Source organism: Zea mays, chromosome 10 (assembly GCF_902167145.1).
Source record: "Zea mays cultivar B73 chromosome 10, Zm-B73-REFERENCE-NAM-5.0, whole genome shotgun sequence".
Lineage (NCBI taxonomy): Eukaryota > Viridiplantae > Streptophyta > Magnoliopsida > Poales > Poaceae > Zea > Zea mays.
The window spans coordinates 3,505,283-3,526,125 of NC_050105.1; the positions used below are offsets into that span (position 1 = coordinate 3,505,283).

Sequence of the window (20,843 nt, forward strand, 5' to 3'; positions counted from 1 at the left end):
GGAAAGGTTCCTCACCTTGGGACGACGCTCGGGGAGGCTTGGCGCGACGTCTGGAGCTCCGGGAAAACGGCACGGCGGGCGCGGGTCACCGGCGAACTCGGGCGGTGGCGACTGAGCGCGAGAGGGGCTGGGAGTGAGTGAATGAGACAGGAGAGAGAGAGAGAGAGCAGGTGCGCGTGGGGCTCAAAAGGAGCTGGAGGAACGTGGGGCACGACGTGGTCGGGCTTCTCGTCGTGCGTGTGCGAGCGGGGTCATCGGCGGTTGCGGGGAGGATGGAGCTGACAGGGCGGGCCCACGGCACAGAGGCACAGACGCGAGGAGGGAAACGACACGACGCTCACGGGTCGGGCCCGCAGCGCAGAGAGAGGGAGCGCACGCGCGGCTGAGTGGAGCCGATAGGCTGGCCCCACCGAGCAGAGGGAGAGGGGGCGGTCGGGCGCGCGTGCGCGAGCTAGGCCTAATGGACTGAAAGGCTGAGGGAGAGGGGAGGCGGGAGAGGGGAGGCTGGGCTGCTTTGGCCTTTTCTTTTAATTTTGAAATTTCCAATACCTTTTCTTTTTATTTTCTCTATTGGATTCAAATCCAACCAAACCACAAATTCAAAATTTGGATATTTCAAGCATATGTATCAAACAAAAAGTAAAGTCGAAGCTCAACATGATGCAACATTTCATGTCTCCCATAGGGTTTCATCTACTAAAGTATTAATACATCTCCAAAATAAATAAACAATACTCTATTAAAAGGAAGACAAGAGAAATCTATAGAGATAAGAAAAGAGGTAACACCTGAATTTGGTAGATATTATAGAAGAAATTTTATACCTCAAATTCAAGGTGTTACAAGAACTGAAACGCACCTAACAGTCCGCTCCATTCCCGCTCAACCAGTATTGCCTACACCTCCATTCCTGACACGCGGACACCGACGTGTGGAGGTCGCTCCCGTCGCCTTCTCTTTGCCCGTGGGAAAGTTGCCCGACCTCATTGCCGGGAGTATAGATGTCCATCCGGGCCGCCCGGCACGGACCCGGCCCGAGCCCGGTTAGGCACGGCACGAACAGGGTCGTGCCTGGCCCGGCACGCTGTTGACTCGGGCCGTGCCGGTTCGGGTCACGGGCCAGGACATGTGTCCAAGCACGGCCCAGAGAGGCCAAAAACGTGCCGGGTTGGCCCGAAAGCCTCTGGGCCATTCCGGGCCGTGCCCTCCACTGGCCCGAAAAATCACAGAAATACAAAAAATCTGGAAACACAAGCACTAAAATTCTAAAATTCTAAATACTAAAACACAAGCACACATAAAATATGGAAACAAATAATTATGGAGCTGTGTGCAATGGCTGCCTCATTAAAAACCTTCTTAGGCAAAAACTCACACCTCGTGAGAAAAAAGCCTAAGAAGGAAAAAAGAGTACAGCCACAGCTCCTAAGCCCTAAGGCATAAGTTCATACAGATACAGTACAGTCCATGAGTTCATTACAAGAATAAGCCATCAGGCATCAGGCAAACAACTAAGCTAGCCAACCACCACTCCACCAGTCCACCACCAACTACTGGTTGTGTTCTTCTGGATCATCAAGGTACAAGTTCTCATGTTCAGCTTCAAGTTCCCTTGTCTCTTCCTCCACAGTATGCTGCAGGTGAGCATCAGCAAGCTCCCAGTCTTTTATGCAAGACAAAACCTCGACCATATCTGGAGCCAGGCGACGTCGACGCTCTTCAATCACCCTGCCAGCAAGACTAAAGGTAGACTCTGAAGATATAGTAGAAGCTGGGACTGTCAATACATCTTTAGCAAGTAGAGCAAGAATAGGATAAGTGAGCTTATGCTGATGCCACCAAGATAGGACATTGAAGTCCTCATCAAACTCAGTAATAGTATCACTATCTAAGTAAGATGCCAGCTCAGAAGTGGATGCAGCAGTAGAGATAGAACTAGAACCTGGTCTCCTTCCCACAGAAAGCTCACCATCATAGTCATCATCACCATAGATTTCATCCCATGCCATTTTTTTCTTACCAGAACCAAGAGATGTTGGGTGTTGATTAGCACGCAGGCGTGTGTCACCAAATTTAGCTTCATACAACTGAAATATCTTGGATAGTTTAGATCTAACTTCAATTGGAACATTAGAGTAATTTGTACCAGTTAAGCTAGCTAACCTGACAAGGAGTTTGTTAAAACCCCTCATCTTAGCCCTTGGGTCTAAAATAAATGCAACAGCATATAGAATAGGAATATCCCTCCAATATTTCAAAAATTTATCTTTCATAGGAACAACAGCAGCCCTAAGAAGTCTATCATTTTCAAATGCATTTAGATGTCTGGCTATCCTTAGAATATGGTGTAGCATCAAAGTAGCAGTAGGGTAGTACACACCAGACAATGCAACTGTGGATTCATAAAATAATTCTAGGAAAGAAAGAACTTTTTCAGCAATTGTCCAATGATCATCAGTGAGTAAAGGAGTACCATCAGAATGCAAAGGATACTGAGTTTTGATAAAAACAGAAAAGCTGGACTTGTATGGTACTAGGTGTTTAAGCATTAAGTATGTAGAATTCCATCTAACATCCATGTCAACACCAAACTTACGAGGACGAATAGCCATACTCATACAATAGCTTTTATATGCAGCTATTCGTTGATTTGAAGCATTTAAAAAGGTTATAGCAGTTCTAAAGTCATCAATATAAGCTTTCAAATGTTGAAGACCAGCTTTAACAATTAAATTAATAACATGACAGGAACATCTTTGATGCAAGAACATAGTGCACAAGTCATCATCAGTAGGTGTAAATGAATCATCATCATCATCAGTCACAACAGGAGCAGGCACACCAAGGTAACCAGACAAGAAAGGTCTCAGATATTTCATGGCAGTATTATTTGATGAAGCATTATCTAAGGTGATTGCAAATACTTTATCAGTTAAAGCATAATCATCTATCATAGTAGCAACCAGATTAGCAATACTAACACCACTATGTTTACCATCAATTAACCTTAGACCAAGCAACCTTTTTTCTATTTCCCAGTGAGAATTCACAAAATGAGCAACTACACTTAAATAGTCTTCCTTAGCCTTGCCAGCCCAAATATCAGAGGTTAGACAAACAGATGTAACATCAGTTTTCAAAGTACCAATTAAGTTTACCTTACGCTCATTATATAACTTAATCATGTCCCTAGCAGTAGTTTGCCTAGAAACATGCACAAATCTAGGGTTATGTGCACGAGTGATGTATTCTTGAAATGCATCAGTGGAGCCATGCCATAGAGGTAGATCATCTCTAGCTATCAAACGACAAAGTTCATTCCTTGCAACAGAAGGACAGTACTCCCAACGCTGCAAAGAACCATCGGGGTTGTACTTAAGCACAGTTTGGGTTTGGCCAGAGCGATCGTGGGCCTTCTTAGCACTACAATTGTGTCTAAGCAAGTGACCAGTACCAGAAGAGGATCTAGCACTTAATGTCTCATGACAGAACTTGCATCGAGCAGCATACCTTACACGCTTACCATTTACCAGATTGGTTAACTCGTCGAAATTGTTCCAAACTTTGGATCTCTTCCTTGAGCCGCCACCAGCAGAGGCAGTGGTAGATGCTGGTGGGCTCGTGGAGTCCGTAGCAGTGCCAGTGCCTGTTCTAGAGGCGACGAAATCCTCGAGGTCGACTGGATCTAAATGAGTGACACCAACACCCAATAAGGCTTGTCTAGCATCCATCGCCTCATTGTGGTCCTCAAGTTGTCGCTCCGCCTCCTCATCCTCTGCAGCCGGGTCAAGATCCATAGTATTGAGACCTTGACCTCGACAACGAGGACGAGGAACACACCGGTCTCCGACTCTCGGCTCTCGGCTCTCGGCACCCGTCTCCGACTCCTCAACGACTGCACGGCACCCGATTTAACCGATACCTACGTTGAGGAATACACCGGAAGAATTAGGGTTAGGACTTAGGAGAAGGGCATTAGGGTTAGGGAAAGGAGTAGGGCCCGAGGGACTCACCTTGTGCAGTCGGAGCACCGGAGACGACGGACGATGGCCGAGATCCGTGGAGCGAGGAACACCGGAGGGGATTAGGGTTAGGGAGAGGACCGGGAGAGGAAGGTAAGGACAGAGAGGAAGTATAGATGTCCAAGCACGGCGCGGGCGACCGACGTGCAACTGATTCCAAGCACAGGAGACACCGGCGGACGGCGGCGAACCGCAGATCAGAGAGGGGAGAGGAGATTAGGGTTCGGGCGGAGAGAGCAAGAGAGCGAGGCGAGGGCGAGAGAGCGAGGCGAGGGCGAGAGCGTAAATGCGACTGGCGAGGCGAGGGCGACACTGAGGCTGTGTCCGTAAATGCGGCGGCGGGGTGTGGCTGCTGGGCTGGGCCACTGGGGCGCGTCGCGCGCGGCCGGTTAACCTAACCGGGCCGCCGCGTGCCTCCCCCTCAGGCGGGCCGGGTCGGGCTATACCCGACGGGCCGATTTCTGTGGCCCAGCCCGACACGGCGAACGGGCCGGGCTAGCCCAGGCACGATTGAAGCCGGGCCGTGCCGGTGCTGGGCCGGGCCACTTTCGTGCCGTGTCGTGGGCCGCCCGGTGGGCCCGGCCCAGATGGACATCTATAGCCGGGAGCGGTGCCCTAGGTAATCTGACTGGATCAGGGAGAGCTGACCCGCACGGATAGGCTTTCAAATGGGTCATAAAAATTTCACGACGTCTATTTCCACACAGGCTTCGCGCCCCTGGAAAACGCTAGTTCCCCGGGAAACGGGCTGCCAAACTTGCCCTAAGGAGAAGAAATAAAACACCATATTCTTCGTTATGTATTGGTGTGGGATAATATGGCACGCTAGAGAACGATTTTCACTATTATATTTTTTAATCTAAACACTTTTAAATAAAACTCAGAAAACTATGTACAAAAGTATCTTTATCCAACACTATATAAAAATATGTTTTTATAAGACGGCAATTAATATGTCATTACAATTTTATATTATTTATTTTGCATCTCAACAACCTCGAATGATAAAATTCAAAACTAGAAAATTATAGATCACAGCTATACTTTTTACATGAAGAGTATCTTAATTGGAGACCATATAAAAAGGGATGAATTTTCTAAGACAGTAAGCCCTGATAGCTGCTAAAAGTTTATATTACTTCTTAGCATTATAACGATATCAAATAAAAAATAAAACTGAAAAGTTAGAAAATCGTATATCTGATCGAGAACTAGAATCCCCCAGTGTCATGGCCAAACAGTACTTCCACACCTACTAGAAAGGTGCGGTAAGGTTTTTCACGTGAAAATTGTTGTCCAGCGTGACAGATCATATCGACCGATGTACCTATGTCTACGTGATTTTGCCAAAACTGTTAGAAATAAAAATAAAGAGTGGATAAGTAAAATTATTCCCTACCGCAGACACCGCTGCTGGATGCTTGGATGGACGGTGGACTGGACTCGAAGGGAAACATTGCCAAAAGAAAATCTGCAGTTGAACTCTGTTGATGCCAAAAGAAAAGGTGTGTGCTGTGTTCTGTCCACCATGATTAGCTTCTAACTAGAGATAGACTCAATACTAATTAATACTAAGATATCGTTTGGTTCACGAAATGTAACATAAATGACAACGGTAATAATTCACACTCTAGTATCAACGGTAACAAGTATAAATAGACCGGTATTAGTTTATAGGGTGGTATCTAATTACGATTGAACTTAAACAAACATAGTTTAACATTATCAGTTATACATTATGTTACAAATATATGAACTATAAACAAGGCACTAGATGATTACAGTTGTTGTCACACCCGGCTTTAAAGGACAAAGCTGGATGCATCTCATACATGCGTCAAAGAAGACAACATATATAATAACAAAGTATATAAAGATAAATGTCATAATAATCAGAGTATTTATTACATAGCGGAAGTCTTACAAAATAGAAGATAAATATAAAAGAATCTAAAATCTATCCTTGGCGCCAGAAAGTCAACTCGAAGACGCCACCTATATCAAATCACACTCCTCGATAAGTGACTCCTCTTGAACCTCATATTCTTCTCCTCTAGGGGTGAGACAGCAAGGGTGAGCTCACACATGTTCATTGCTCAACAAGTTGTGGGGAATAATGTGCATAAACACACCAAAGGTGGGAGTTCATGGGATGTGTAAAGTTGATCAACAATGGGGGTTAAAGTTGAGCATTGCTTTTAATAAGTTGGTCAAATTTTATTAGCAGTTACTAAATGTAAGTAAATACCAAACCATAATAATAATAGTAGAACAAAATTAATAAATAATCCCATGCAATGCAAATGACAAATTGAATTTAAGTTCCATAAATTAATCATGCGAGAGTCCTGAGCTGCTCATGACCGTGAGCTTGGCTAGTATACCAGTTTTATACTCTGCAGAGGTTGTACCCTGTACCTATAGGGTACATTCGGGCCGCCCGGCCCAGCCCAAGCCCGAAAAGGCCCGTATTGTTTAAATTTCGGGCCGGCCCGACCCGTTTGAATTTCGGGTCGTGCCGGGCCGGCCCATGGGCCTAGCCCTTGGCCCACGGCCCGGCCCGTAATTGCTTAAACGTGTCAGGCTTATTTCGGGCGGCCCGAAATTATAAAAGCCCGAAATTCAATTTTTGGCCCGAAATTCACATTAGGCCCGAAATTCAGTTTTTGGCCCAAAATTCACATTAGAGCCCTAAATTCAGAAAAATAATAAAACAAATAAAAGATAAGACAAATAAATTTGAACAAAATCAAACTTAATATTTGTATTAAAGTTACCACAGCTATGCAATGACTACCTCGTTTATAAATCATTTTGTTAGAAGGAAAAAGAGTATAATCAGCTCTATACAAAGTTCGTAAGTTCAGTTTATTGTCTAATGTTCATAACAAAAGTAAAATTACATCACACACTCTAATTAAAAGATAAAAAAAGATCTAACTAGCATTATCTCTAGCTTTGTGTTTTTTATCAAGTATATGTGTCGGCGTTTCGAACCCGGGGGGTCCCTGGACCGACGAGTAAATTGTCGCCGCGTGCCCCAGCCTAGATGGGTCGGCGTGAGACGGAGCGCGAAGGGGGGAGAGAAGCCAGAGGGAGACAGGCGTAAAAGGGGAAACCCACGGCCTTCGTGTTTGTCCCGCGCCCAGGTCGGGTGCGCTTGCAGTAGAGGGTTACAAGCGTCCGCGTGGGAGAGAGCGAGAGGCTTATGCGCGTGCCGTCCCGTCCTTCCCCGCGCGGCCAACCCTCTGTAAGAGGGCCCTGGACCTCCCTTTTATAGGCGTAAGGAGAGGGTCCAGGTGTACAATGGGAGATGTAGCAGTGTGCTAACGTGTCTAGCGGGGAGGAGCTAGTGTCCTGAGTACATGCCGTCGTGGCAGCCGGAGAGGTTTTGGCACCCTGTTCGTGTGATGTCGTGGCAGTCGGAGGAGCGCTGGAGCCTGGCGGAAGGACAGCTGTCGGGGCTGTCGAGTCCTTGCTGACGTCTCCTTGCTTCCGTAAGGGGGCTGAGAGCCGCCGCCGTCATGGGGCATGCGGGGCGCCATCATTACTTGTTTACCGGGGCGAGCCAGATGGGACGTCGGTCTTGTTCCCCGTAGCCTGAGCTAGATAGGGGTAGGGTAATGATGGCCCCTCCTGTGACGTGGTCGGTTCGAGCCCTGGGTTGGGCGAGGCGGAGGCTCCTCCGAGGTCGAGGTCGAGTCTGTCTTCCGAGGCCGAGGTCGAGTCCGAGCCCCTGGGTCGGGCGAGGCGGAGACCGTCGGCTGAGGCCAGGGCTGAGTCCGAGCCCTGGGGTCGGGCGAGGCGGAGTTCGTCGTCTTCCGGGGCTGAGCCCGAGTCCGAGCCCTGGGGTCGGGCGAGGCGGAGTTCGTCGTCTTCCGGGGCTGAGCCCGAGTCCGAGCCCTAGGGTCGGGCGAGGCGAAGTTCGTCGTCTTCCGGGGCTGAGCCCGAGTCCGAGCCCTGGGGTCGGCCGAGGCAGAGTTCTTCGTCTTCCGGGGCTGAGCCCGAGTTCGAGCCCTGGGGTCGGGCGAGGCGGAGTTCGTCGTCTTCCGGGGCTGAGCCCGAGTCCGAGCCCTGGGGTCGGGCGAGGCGGAGTTCGTCGTCTTCCGGGGCTGAGCCCGAGTCCGAGCCCTGGGGTCGGGCGAGGCGGAGTTCGTCGTCTTCCGGAGCTGAGCCCGAGTCCGAGCCCTGGGGTCGGGCGAGGCGGAGCTTCCTATGGCGCTCGAGGCCGGACTTGGCTGCTGTCAGCCTCACTCTGTCGAGTGGCACAGCAGTCGGAGCGGCGCAGGCGGCACTATCCTCTTATCAGGCCGGTCAGTGGAGCGGCAAAGTGACTGTGGTCACTTCGGCTCTGTCGACTGAAGGGCGCGCGTCAGGATAAGGTGCCAGGCCACCTTTGCATTAAATGCTCCTGCGATACGGTCGGTCGGCGTGGCGACTTGGCCAAGGTTGCTTCTTAGCGAAGACTGGGCCTCGGGCGAACTGAAGGTGTGTCCGTTGCTGGAGGGGGTCCTCGGGCGAGACGTAAATCCTCCGGGGTCGGCTGCCTTGCCCGAGGCTGGGCTCGGGCGAGGCGAGGTCGTGTCCCTTGAGTGGACCGAGCCTTGACTTAATTGTACCCATCAAGCCTTCGCAGCTTTGTGCTGATGGGGGTTACCAGCTGAGATTAGGAGTCTTGAGGGTACTCCTAATTATGGTCCCCGACAGTAGCCCCGAGCCTCGAAGGGAGTGTTAATACTCGCTTGGAGGCTTTTGTCGCACTTTTTTGCAAGGGGACCGGCCTTTCTCGGTTGCGTTTTGTTCCAGCGGGTGCGCGCGAGCGCACCCGCCGGGTGTAGCCCCCGAGGCCTCGGAGGAGTGGTTTGACTCCTTCGAGGTCTTAATGCGTTTCGTGATGCTTCGGCCGGTGTGGTTGTTCCCTCATGCGAGCTGGCCGTAGCCCGGGTGCACGGTCGGGTCCCAAGTTCTCGGGCTGGTATGTTGACGCTGTCAACGGTTTGGCCGGAGCCGGGTTTGCGAGAGCAGCCCCCGAGCCCCTGCACAGAGCAAGAGGACGGTCAAGGACAGACTCGACTTTTTTACATACGCCCCTGCGTCGCCTTTCCGCAAGGAGGAGGGGAGAGAAGCGCCATGTTGCCCTTGGAGGGCGCCGAACATGGTGTCTCCAGTGAGCTGCTGACGGGTAATCCGAGTGGACGCCCGTGCCCCATTTGTTAGAGGTCGGCTAGAGGCCCGGAGGCGCGCTCCAAAAGTACCTGCGGGTTATCTGTCAGACCCGGTCCCCTTTTGATGGGGTCTGAGGGCTCGATGCCTCCCTCTGATGGGATTCCGTTACAAGATCGTTCCCGCTGATCTCGGAAATGTCCTAGGGTACCTCGGGAGCGTAGCCCGAGCCTTGGTTATGTATCGAACGTACCCAGGGTCATCCCTCGCTCTGCGTCTGAGGCGGCTGTGAACCCTTCGAGGGCCAGCCTACGAACCCCTGATCAGTAGTGGGCGCGGAGCCCGAGTGGCCTGAGGCGGCCGTTGAACCCTTCCGAGGGGCCGGCCTTCGAACCTCTGACCAGTAGTGGGCGTTGAGCCCGAGCGCTCTGAGGCGGCTGTTGAACCCCTCCGAGGGGCCAACCTTCGAACCTCTGATCAGTAGGGGGGCTCAGGGCCCGTTTCCTTTGCGGAGAAGGATCCCTTTCGGGGTATCCCCTTTCCCGGTCCCTGTTGTAAGAGAGAGAAAGAGGAAGAGGAAAAGGATACGAAAATCAAATGACGTGGCATACCTTTTTTGACGCGGTCATTATGGCGGAGGTGAAGCGTCGCCTGCTTCGCCCGCCAAAGGTGCCACCTGTCCCGCCGCAGAGTTAATGCGACGGGACAAGTGGTTCGCGGGGCAGCCGTTGTGCGTGTGAGCCGTTCGAGGAACGGGTGTTTCGCTTTGAGTTTTGAATCCCGCTGTGGGTTCGGGCGACGCGTTGAACGGGTCTCGCCTGGGTCTTTATATATTCGGGAGAGGGACCGGTGACGGTTCTTTGCTCTGCTACTTGCCTCCTTCTTAGGTTTTCGCAACCCGAGGGAATAGCCAGAGAAAAGGAAACCACCCACCCAGTCCTTTCCGCCGCCACCTCCTCTGCTTGGTGATGGCCGACCGGGTGACCATTGTTCCGCCGCGCGACCCGTGGCCTTTCTCCACCGTCACGGCGGATGACCTGGAGGCCCTCGTCGCTGAGGGTTTACTTCGCCCTCTCTCCGATGAGAGGCAGCCGGAGTGGATGCCCCCCCCGAGCGGAGCCGCCCCGTCCCCGCCGCCGGGGTATGTCGTGAGCTTCGTCTCCTTTCACGAACGGGGGTTTGGAGTGCCGGCAAGCCGTTTTATGCGGACGATTCTGCATGTCTACAGGGTGGAGCTGCACAACCTCAGCCCTAACTCCATCTCGCAAGCCGCCATCTTCGCAGCGGTTTACGAAGGATACTTGGGGATTGACCCTCACTGGGACCTGTGGACTCATTTCTTCTCCGCGGAGCTTTTTGCTTCGCCAACGGGGGAGAGAAGGGTCCACGCGGCAGTGCGGGCCGGTGGCTGCATCCTCCAGCTGAGGCAGGCGCGGGCGCCGCAGTATATTCCCGTCGTCTTTGCGTCCTCGAACAAAGGGTGGCAGCGCCGGTGGTTTTATCTCCGAAATGACGACGAGAGGCTCCCGTCGTTTTCTCAGCGAGTGGTGACCGTCGCCGCCGATGCCTGGCGCTACGGGACCCCGCACGACAGACAGAAGAATCTCCAGCCCCTTCTGAAGGCCCTGGAGGTGTTGCGGAAAGGAGGGCTCACCGCTGCGGGAGTGGTTGCCGCCATTCATCGCCGGAGGGTGCTTCCCTTGACGGGGCGGCGGTTGCCGCTTTGGGAGATGACGCCGGAGGCCGACTTGGAGGGTTTGCGAATGTCCTCGGATCCCTTTCCCGTCAACGACCTCTACGGGCGGGTAGCCGTCGCGTTGGGGAAACCGGACGCCGGCGCCCTTTCCCAGCCCTTGATGCGTCCCGACCGCGGGTGTGTGTCCCTGGTGAGTGTCCGCTCCTTCTTTCTCCTTGCGTCGGATTGCCCTTGGTTCTCACAGCCGAGACTTTCCGTCTGTCCCTAGGAGGTAGGGTGGCACAAGCCTTCCCGGCCACCGGTCCCGGAGGACGCGGTGGACCGAGCTACGCGGAGGGTTGCTGCGGAGAAGAGGAAGGAGAAAAAGGACACAAAGAAGGCTCGGGCCCGCGAGCGGATGCGGGCTCGGGACGCCTTGGAAAGGCTCCGTCGTCGGCAGGAGAGGGATGGGCTCCCGAGGGAGCCGTCGCCGGAAACGCCTGACGACGATGACGATGAAGACGATGACGAAGACGACGATATGGCTGCTCGCCTTGGCCTCAGCCCGGATCTGAGGCTGGGCCAGGAGTCGTCAAGCCAGCCCCCGAGCGGGCTGGCGCCGTCGGTTTCCGGGGCCGGGACGTCGGGGTCCCGGTCCGAAGAGCGGGGGCAGACCGAGGGGGTACTTGACCCCTCGGCTGGGGAAGTTGAGGTGACCCCGGGGAGTCAGGTCGAGCTGCCTGTTCCCCGAGAACCGTCGCCCGTGCCGGCTGCGCAGGAGGGCGATCCTCAGGTCATCGTGGCTGCGCCTGGGCAGTCCGTCTCTCGAGCGTCCAGGGCGCCCAAGGCGAGGATGGTACCGAAGCTGGCAGCGAGGCAGACCTCGGCGGTACCTTCGGGGGTCGAGGTTCGAGAGACCTCCCCACAAGCACGATTGATCATGGCCCGGAGTGGGTAAGTACCTTAGGATGTCTTCGTCCTGGCTCCCCCTTTGTATGTCCCGACCTTGACTTCCCTTTTTTCCTTAGCAAGCGGAGTCACGGTCCGACCGATCTGGCTCCCCGGAAGGTCCTCAAGACGGCGTCGGCTTCCGCAGCTGGTGTCGCGCCGGGCCTCGCCGGCCAGCTGACCTCCTCGCATGACGCCCCACAGCGGGGGGCTCAGGCGGCACCAGTTGCCGCGGAGCGAGCTCCCGAGGCTGGTTCTTCTGTCGAGGCGGCCATCGCGCTGGGGGAGGCTGCTGGCGCGGCCGTGGCCTCGGGCCCACCAGACATGCTGTCGGCGCTGGCGCCGGCCGCTGCCGAGGCCGTTGCCGTCCCGGCCGTGGAGCGACCCGTCGCCGTTGACGCTGAGATGGCCGTGGCGTCACTACTTGGTGCCTCGGAGGAGGGGGGGCGCGGGACCACGACCCGTCCCGTCGAGCGGCAGCCTTGTCCCCGCGCGGCGCAGCTCCGAGGGGCGGCGCCAGTTGCTTCGGTTCCGGACCCGTGAGGCCTCGGATCCCTTCTTCGTTCTTGACGATGAGCGGGAGGAGCAGTCTTGGGACGAGCTCCGTGAGTGTGCCGAGGCAACGGTGGGGTCGCTCCGGTCATCCTTGGAGGTCTTTTGCAGGGACGTTCCCAAGATCCTCCAGGTAATGATTTCAGGCATACCTTTCTCGTGATCAAGGCGTCCTTTGTGACGCCCCGCTTCCTTTCCTCAGGATCTGACGGATCTGAGCGCCGCCAAGTCGTCGTTCATCCGCCGCGAGGTCGATGTCTGGGGTTCGCTGCGGTCCCTGAGGACCACGCTTGCCAGGGCTACTGCGCGCCTCTCCCAGCAGAGCGCCGAGGTGGCGGACCTTCGGTTGCTCTATGCCGACCTGGGAGCAGAGGCAGCAGCGGCACGCGCAGAGGTGCAGCGACGGCAGTCGGAGCTTGACCAGGTCACCGACGAGCGGGACCAATCTCGGGGGCGGGCCGCCGAGGCCGAAAGCCGGGCCGGAGCCCTTGCAGCAGACCTAGCCGTGGCCCAAGCCGCATCCTCGGAGCAGCGTGCCCGAGCCGGAGGTATGTCTTGGTTGTTTTAAGCTTTTGCTTCAGCTCGGTTCCTCAACTTGCGTTTGAGGTCTTACGCTTTGGCTGTTCGCAGAGCTCAAGTCTGCCCTTGATAAGTCCACCAAGGCGCTTGCTCAGGCGGCCGAGCAGAGGGAGGCCGACCACGCGGCCATGTCTGATGCCATCTCGGCTTTCTGTCGGGTCTTCGGCTTCGACGACGTCCCCTCGGGAAGCTCCCCTCAAAGTCGCCTGCAGGCCTTGGGTGACCACGCGCGTGGCAGACTCCGCGAGGCGCTACATCACGACGTCAGGCGGGCCTTCGCCGTGCTTGCTTCCCACTATGTCGTGGATCTGGAGCGAGTCAGCGAGGGGTATTGCCTCCCCGACGAAGATGAAGTCGCCCTGGCCGAAGTCCAGAGGCTCGACGCGGCCGCCGCGGGCCCGAGCGCGGTGCTGGCAACCACCTTCGAGGCAGAGATCCTCCCACTTGCGCCGTCGTCCGAGGCCGGGGCAGACCTTGCCGAGGGTGGGAACGAAGCCGAGGGCGCGGCTCCTTCTCCGGGCGACGCCTGACTCTGCCGGAGCAGTCTTCTTTGAATGCACATGTGTCTTTTGCGGCCACTGAGGCCCGAACACTTTATTATCGTAGTATAAGGTTGTGTTCCTTTTCCTCCCGTTTTGCGTATTTGGCCCCGTTCGTCAGTAGCAGGGTGGCTTGCCCAAGTAAGAGTCATTTTTCGTGGTAGGTGACGAGTGAGGTATCCGTATCCCAGAGGCGTAGGAGTCCCTCGGCTCGGTCGGCCTTGCCACTTACATGCGCCCTCATTCGCTTCTTGGGGTCCTGCTACAGATATAGCCGGGGAACGCAGAAGCCTTTTTGATGGAAGACTTTTTTCGAGGAAAATTTTGACGCAGAGGGGGTTCCCCCCCTTTTAGCCCCCGAGGGAGGGTTGGGCTTTGCCGAGGCAAGGCTTACCCTTCCTTGATGACTAGACTTTGTGTGTGAACGAGGTGTACGAACAACTTGAAAGCATCTTAAGGGTAGAAGCGACGTAGTTGTCGGATGTTCCAAGCGTTGTTGTAGACCTCGCCTTGACTGTTGGCCAGCTTGTACGTTCCGGGCTTCAGAACCTTGGCGGCGACGAACGGCCCTTCCCAGGGAGGCGTGAGCTTGTGCCGCCCTCGGGCGTCTTGTCACAGCCGAAGCACCAGGTCGCCCACCTGGAGGTCTCGGGATCGAAACCCTCGGGCGTGGTAGCGTTGCAGGGACTGCTGGTACCGCGCCGAGTGTAGTAAGGCCATGTCCCGAGCCTCTTCCAGCTGGTCCAGTAAGTCTTCTCGATTAGCTCGATTGCTTTGGTCGGCGTAAGCCCTCGTCCTCGGGGAACCGTATTCTAAGTCTGTGGGCAAGATGGCCTCGGCCCCATAGACTAGAAAGAACGGTGTGAAGCCTGTGGCTCGGCTCGGCGTCGTCCTCAGACTCCAGACCACCGAGGGGAGTTCCTTCATTCATCGCTTGCCGAACTTGTTGAGGTCGTTGTAGATCCGCGGCTTGAGTCCTTGTAGAATCATGCCGTTGGCACGCTCTACTTGCCCATTCGTCATGGGGTGAGCCACGGCGGCCCAGTCCACCCGGATGTGGTGATCCTCGCAGAAGTCCAGGAACTTTCTGCCGATGAACTGGGTGCCATTGTCGGTGATGATAGAGTTCGGGACCCCAAAGCGGTGGATGATGTTGGTGAAGAACGCCACCGCCTGTTCGGACCTGATGCTGCTTAGGGGTCGGACCTCGATCCACTTGGAGAATTTGTCGATGGCGACCAACAGGTGCGTGTAGCCCCCGGGTGCCTTCTGCAAGGGACCGACGAGGTCTAGACCCCACACAGCAAACGACCAGGTGATGGGTATCGTCTGTAGAGCCTGGGCGGGCAAGTGTGTCTGCCTCACGTAGAACTGACACCCTTCGCAGGTGCGGACAATTCTAGTGGCGTCGGCCACCGCGGTCGGCCAGTAGAAACCTTGTCGGAAGGCGTTTCCAACAAGGGCTCGAGACGCTGCGTGATGGCCGCAAGCCCCCGAGTGTATTTCTTGTAAGAGCTCCTGGCCTTCGGCGATTGTCGGCGTTTCGAGACCGGGGGGTCCCTGGGCCGACGAGTGAAATGTCGCCACGTGCCCCAGCCCAGATGGGTCGGCGCGAGGCCGAGCGCGAAGGGGGGAGGAAAGGCGGCCGGAGACGGGCGTGAGAGAGGTGGAAATCCCGCGGCCTTCGTGTTCGTCCCGCGCCCAGGTCGGGTGCGCTTGCAGTAGGGGGTTACAAGCGTCCACGTGGGAGAGGGAGGGAGCGGCCTCACGCGAGCGACTGTCTCGTCCTCGTCCCCGCGTGGCCAACCCTCTGTAAGAGGGCCCTGGTCCTTCCTTTTATAGGCGTAAGGAGAGGACCCAGGTGTACAATGGAGGGTGTAGCAGAGTGCTACGTGTCTAGCGGAGGAGAGCTAGCGCCCTAAGTACATGCCGTCGTGGCAGCCGGAGAGGTTTTGGCACCCGGTTCGTGTGGTGACGTGGCCGTCGGAGGAGCGCTGGAGCCTGGCGGAAGGACAGCTGTCGGGGCTGTCGAGTCCTTGCTGACGTCCTCTTGCTTCCGTAAGGGGGCTGAGAGCCGCCGTCGTTAGGGAGCGTGCGAGGCGCCATCATTGCCTATCTGGCGGAGCGAGCCAGATGGGACGCCGGTCTTGTTCCCCGTAGCCTGAGTCAGCTTGGGGTAGGGTAATGATGGCGCCTCCTGTCGACGTGGTCGGTCCGCGCCCTAGGTTGGGCGATGTGGAGGCTCCTCCGAGGTCGAGGTCGAGTCTGTCTTCCGTGGCCGTGGTCGAGTCCGAGCCCCTGGGTCGGGCGAGGCGGAGACCGTCGGCTGAGGCCAGGGCTGAGTCCGAGCCCTGGGGTCGGGCGAAGCGGAGTTCGTCGTCTTCTGGGGCTGAGCCCAAATCCGAGCCCTAGGTCGGGCGGAGCGGAGTTCGTCGTCTTCTGGGGCTGAGCCCAAGTCCGAGCACTGGGTCGGGCGAGGCGGAGTTCGTCGTCTTCCGGGGCAGAGCCCGAGTCCGAGCCCTGGGGTCGGGCGAGGCGGAGTTCGTCGTCTTCCGGGGCAGAGCCCGAGTCCGAGCCCTGGGGTCGGGCGAGGCGGAGTTCGTCGTCTTCCGGGGCTGAGCCCGAGTCCGAGCCATGGGGTCGGGCGAGGCGGAGTTCGTCGTCTTCCGGAGCTGAGCCCGAGTCCGAGCCCTGGGGTCGGGCGAGGCGGAGCTTCCTATGGCGCTCGAGGCCGGACTTGGCTGCTGTCAGCCTCACTCTGTCGAGTGGCACAACAGTCGGAGCGGCGCAGGCGGCGCTGTCCTCTTGTCAGGCCGGTCAGTGGAGCGGCAAAGTGACTGCGGTCACTTCGGCTCTGTCGACTGAAGGGCGCGCGTCAGGATAAGGTGTCAGGCCACCTTTGCATTAAATGCTCCTGCGATACGGTCGGTCGGCGTGGCGACTTGGCCAAGGTTGCTTCTTGGCAAAGACTGGGCCTCGATCGAACCGAAGGTGTGTCCGTTGCTCGAGGGGGTCCTCGGGCGAGACGTAAATCCTCCGGGGTCGGCTGCCCTTGCCCGAGGCTGGGCTCGGGCGAGGCGAGGTCGTGTCCCTTGAGTGGACCGAGCCTTGACTTAATTGTACCCATCAGACCTTTGCAGCTTTGTGCTGATGAGGGTTACCAGCTGAGATTAGGAGTCTTGAGGGTACCCCTAATTATGGTCCCCGACAATATGAAAGTGTGGAATGAAGTGTGGTTTTAATAAATATATGGGCCTTTTCGTGCCTCTATATGGGCCTTTTCGTGCCTGCCTTAAACGGGCCGTGCTCGTGCCCGCCCATGGGTCGTGACCTCGGCACAAACCCGGCCCGATATAACGGGTCGTGCCGGCCCGACACTAAATTATTTCGGGTCGTGCCGTGCTTGGGCCGTGCTTTTTTTCCGTGCTTCGGGCCGGCCCATCAGGCCCGGCCCAAATGTACACCTATACCTGTACCCACAAGTCGTGTTACCCATCTGCCAAGTGATCGCGACTCCCATACACCTCTACCAAGGAAGCGAGGCAGGGCAACAATACGAGACCTTTACAAAGTTCCACTAGCTTCCAAAAACCCGCTATAGTTTATGGGAAGAGCACTTGCAATCCCCCGTTTGACCGCCATCGCAGCAAAATCAACCCGAGAACCTCCTTGCATGCAACTCCCCTACTGCCCTTGCCCCTTTCGGGTAAGATAGTCTTCCACTAGCTTTCCTAATTAGTCAGCCAAGGGCGTCCCATTCCACCTTGTGGCGGCACGTGTTTCTCAAGTTAAGCTCCATGTTCCAATTAACATTAATGATCTTGACATGAACATAAATAGAATAACAAAATAATTGGAAAATGGATATAATGAAATATTATCCCAAAACCATGTAAAGCAATAGCAAAACTACCTAAGTGATTCAGGGATAACAAGGTAAAATGGATAAACAGACTAGGGTGACCTATTGGGTCCCATCAAAATTAAACCTATACATGAATAATGACATTAAAGAATATTATTGGGTATAAACGTGGTCAACGGCACAACTTGCCTCGGACTTGACATTCTAGTTAACAGGGTGATTCTTCAGATCCTCATGACCTCACTGCTAGTCGTAGCAATACAAACAAACATGGTATATACAAAATTAACATCACAACAAACATAAGAAAAAACTGAATAATAATGATCTACGCGAAGCTACGAGATCGTGAGAACGAGAACCACTAAAATCGGAGTTACGGTTAAGGAGTTATGATTTTTATAAAAGATCTATGTGATTTAAATATTAAACCATATTATAATTTGGTTAGTATAGATATATGAAAGGTCATTCTATAAATAATTATCTCAACTTAAATCTAAGTTAGAAATTGATCATAGATCATATTTTAGTAGATTATAATGCTAAGCACATTAACAAGTCTAACCAACATAAATTAAATAAAGATCTAAATAGAAAAGAATGAGACATGGTATACTCAATATTGTTACTGCGTAGTAAATACTTATATAAAACTAACGCAACTGGAATGAATCAAATCGGAATTCAAACGGAGGAGCTACGAATTTCCTAGGTTTTATGTACTTGATATAAGATTAATTAGGAAATAAATTTAAAGTGGATTTCATGTCAAATCAGTATCACTATTTGATAAACAATAATATTATAAAATTATAGGAATTGGAATGAATTAACTTGAGCTAGAATGGATTTTCTATGAATTAACTAAATTTCTGGAATTATTTTAACACTAAAAATCATTTTCTAATTGACTTTCTGAATTTCCTATGATTCTGGACCGCGCCGCATATTTTCTAAAAGATCAGGGGTCAGATTAAAACAAAAAGGACTCAGTTGTAATGATCTGTATATTATTGAGGATGACGGGTTGGTTTCCCCAAAACCCAGGGGCTTATTTGCCAAATTGCTCGGCTGAAGGGGTATCCAAACGTTTGGGCCGTTGGATCCATGTCCGATGGTTCGGATTAGATTGGGCGCTTTATGAACCGGTACGTGTGATTGACCGCACGATCATGATCCAGTGGTCTAGATCTTATCAATCCAAGTCTAATCGCACACGTTCACAGCCAATCCAAGGGACGTGGATCACCAAGCCGAATCGCTACATCCCCTCTAATCTCCATCGTTCCCGTGCAATCTGACGGCTATCCACGCATCTCACTCCGGCGAGAGTTGGCAGCCGCGCCGCCGGTCCCCTTGACGGCGACCTCACCGGAGACGTTCGAATTAACGCCACAAAGCGCAAAAACTTAATCAAGAACTGCTACGCGATGACTAGAGGACGGTGAGTTGAGTGGAGGATCATACCGGGCTTTCGGGGCAATGGACAGATTGGTTCACGGCGATAGAAGGCTTCTCGGCGGCGGAGAGCGTGGTTGAGGAACCCCACGGCCTCCCAGCTTTAGATCCCGAGTGCCCAAACCCGCACGGACACGGTACGGCACGGTGATTCCCCACGCAGTCTGCTGGCGCCCGGTGTCTGCATGGACGGCGGATGGTCGACGGCGGCCTGTTGTCCCGTATGGTGATGTCCGCCGGCGGCACAAATTCGCGCGATGTGGACAAGGGTGTATGCGGTTAAGGGGGGGTGGAATAACCAGGCGCAGGTCTTATAACCGCGGCGCAGCTGGTGGTCCGGCTGCCGTCACCGAACTACGCGGATTCGGCGGTTAAGGGCGGGCCCGCATAACAGGGTCGCGGCGCGCAGAGGCTAGTGGGCCTCGCGGACGAGGGAGCGAGGTGGGCTAGAAGCGAAAATGAGCCCAGGTGCACGTTTACACTTTTCTTTTTATTTTTCTGTTTTCTTTTTATTTTTGCTTCTCAAATTTAAATTCAGTTTCGGTTGTGAGATTTATACTTGAGTTAAATGCCTACATTCAAATATCATTAGGGATAGAATATTTTATTCATATATATTTTCTTTATATTTATTTAGCACTTCCCTTCTCCTTTTACACCATTTGTTTTCTTTATATTTCCTAAGTGGTAAATTTGGTCTTAATTGCAAATTTGTGCACTAACATGTTTTCCATTAATATTATATTTATTATTTATAGATGCAACAACACATAAACTCCAACATGGCGCACATTTTATTTGAAGAATTATTTACTTTAAATAGGTTTCTTAATAGTTCTCATGAATGAAGATGCATTACACGTAAAGGTTTATTCCTCTTTTTCATATTCCAAAGTTGGATATTACAGTTGCGTTCCGTGTAATAGTGGCTCCTTTGAATGCAGTTTTGGCTGATCATGCTGGAATACAATTCCCATCTGGGGCTATGTTCGGTTAGCTCGTTCCCGGGCGGGATCAAGAACATATCCTCGTGGATCGCTTACGCCTGGAAAGAATCCTGGCTCACAAGAAAATATGCGTTCGGTTAAGCCCCACCTGAACTGCACCTCGGTTGATCCCGTTCATTTCTCGTCGCCCTCGTCTGGGAATGACGCCCGATCCTTGGTGGGTGGAAAATATCCCGGGCGCATGCGAAGGAACGGTGGGGCTTGCTAAAAAACGTTTCTGGTTACATCTACTCCCGAAGGGAGTATTTAGGGACTGTTTGGTTCACTTTTTTCTGACCAGTTTTTTTTTTAGAATCTAGCTGTGAAGAGAGTCAGAGGTAGATCTAGGGGGTTTGTCGGGGTCAACCGACCCCGATAAAATTTATAAATCCTTTAGCAAAACACCATTAAAGTTCAAAACAATTATATTATATAGGAAAACTAACTCTGATTACCGCGACAATATTCTAGGCTAGATTCTCCACTGGGGCGATTTTTGCGGTGGAGAGAATCTAAGTATCGTTGTGATTACGTGCGGAGGAAGACAAAGGTATCTATAGGGTTCAGGATCTAGAAAGTGACGGATTCTTACTATTGCAATGACTCAACCGATTATACGTTTATGTTAATTTTAGATGTTTTTTACCAAATCAATTTTTATAGAAGCTGACTGAAAAGTTGATCGTTTGACAGTCTATGTTTGACAGTCTATAGTAGATTTTGTTGGCAAGAAGAAAAAAAAGCTGGTGGCCAAAAAAAAAACTAAAACAAACAGGGCCTTAGATGATTGAGTGGTGCAACTGAACGTTTGTTATATAAATTTAGTAATAGTGCTACCGAGTTGCATCCATATATTTTGGAAAAAGTCTACATAACCTCCTGAACTATGGATGGTGTCCACTTCACCTCCTCACCTATAAAACCACTAGGTATTCTATTCTTAAGGGCTAGTTTGACAACACCAATTTTTTAAGAGATTCTCATTTTCCCAAGAAAAAAATGAACTAATTCTTTGGAAAAATGAAAATCCCTTGAAAAAAGTTGCCAAATTAG

General features: G+C 53.1%; 1 protein-coding gene across 1 annotated transcript; it reads right to left on the reverse strand.

The window, feature by feature from the left end:
• Nucleotides 1–1,303: 1,303 nt before the first annotated feature.
• Nucleotides 1,304–4,622, reverse strand: LOC118473536 (zinc finger BED domain-containing protein RICESLEEPER 2). Its single transcript, XM_035963308.1, has 2 exons — nucleotides 4,014–4,622; nucleotides 1,304–3,922 (listed from the first exon to the last, which is right to left on the reverse strand). The coding sequence occupies exon 2, from the start codon at nucleotides 3,795–3,797 to the stop codon at nucleotides 1,551–1,553; it is 2,247 nt and encodes a 748-aa protein (XP_035819201.1). The 5' UTR covers nucleotides 3,798–3,922; nucleotides 4,014–4,622; the 3' UTR covers nucleotides 1,304–1,550.
• Nucleotides 4,623–20,843: the final 16,221 nt, after the last annotated feature.

Bases quoted from the DNA above. Each gene is read 5' to 3' on its own strand.
- LOC118473536 (XM_035963308.1), bottom strand. From the start codon at position 3,797: ATGGATCTTGACCCGGCTGCAGAGGATGAGGAGGCGGAGCGACAACTT.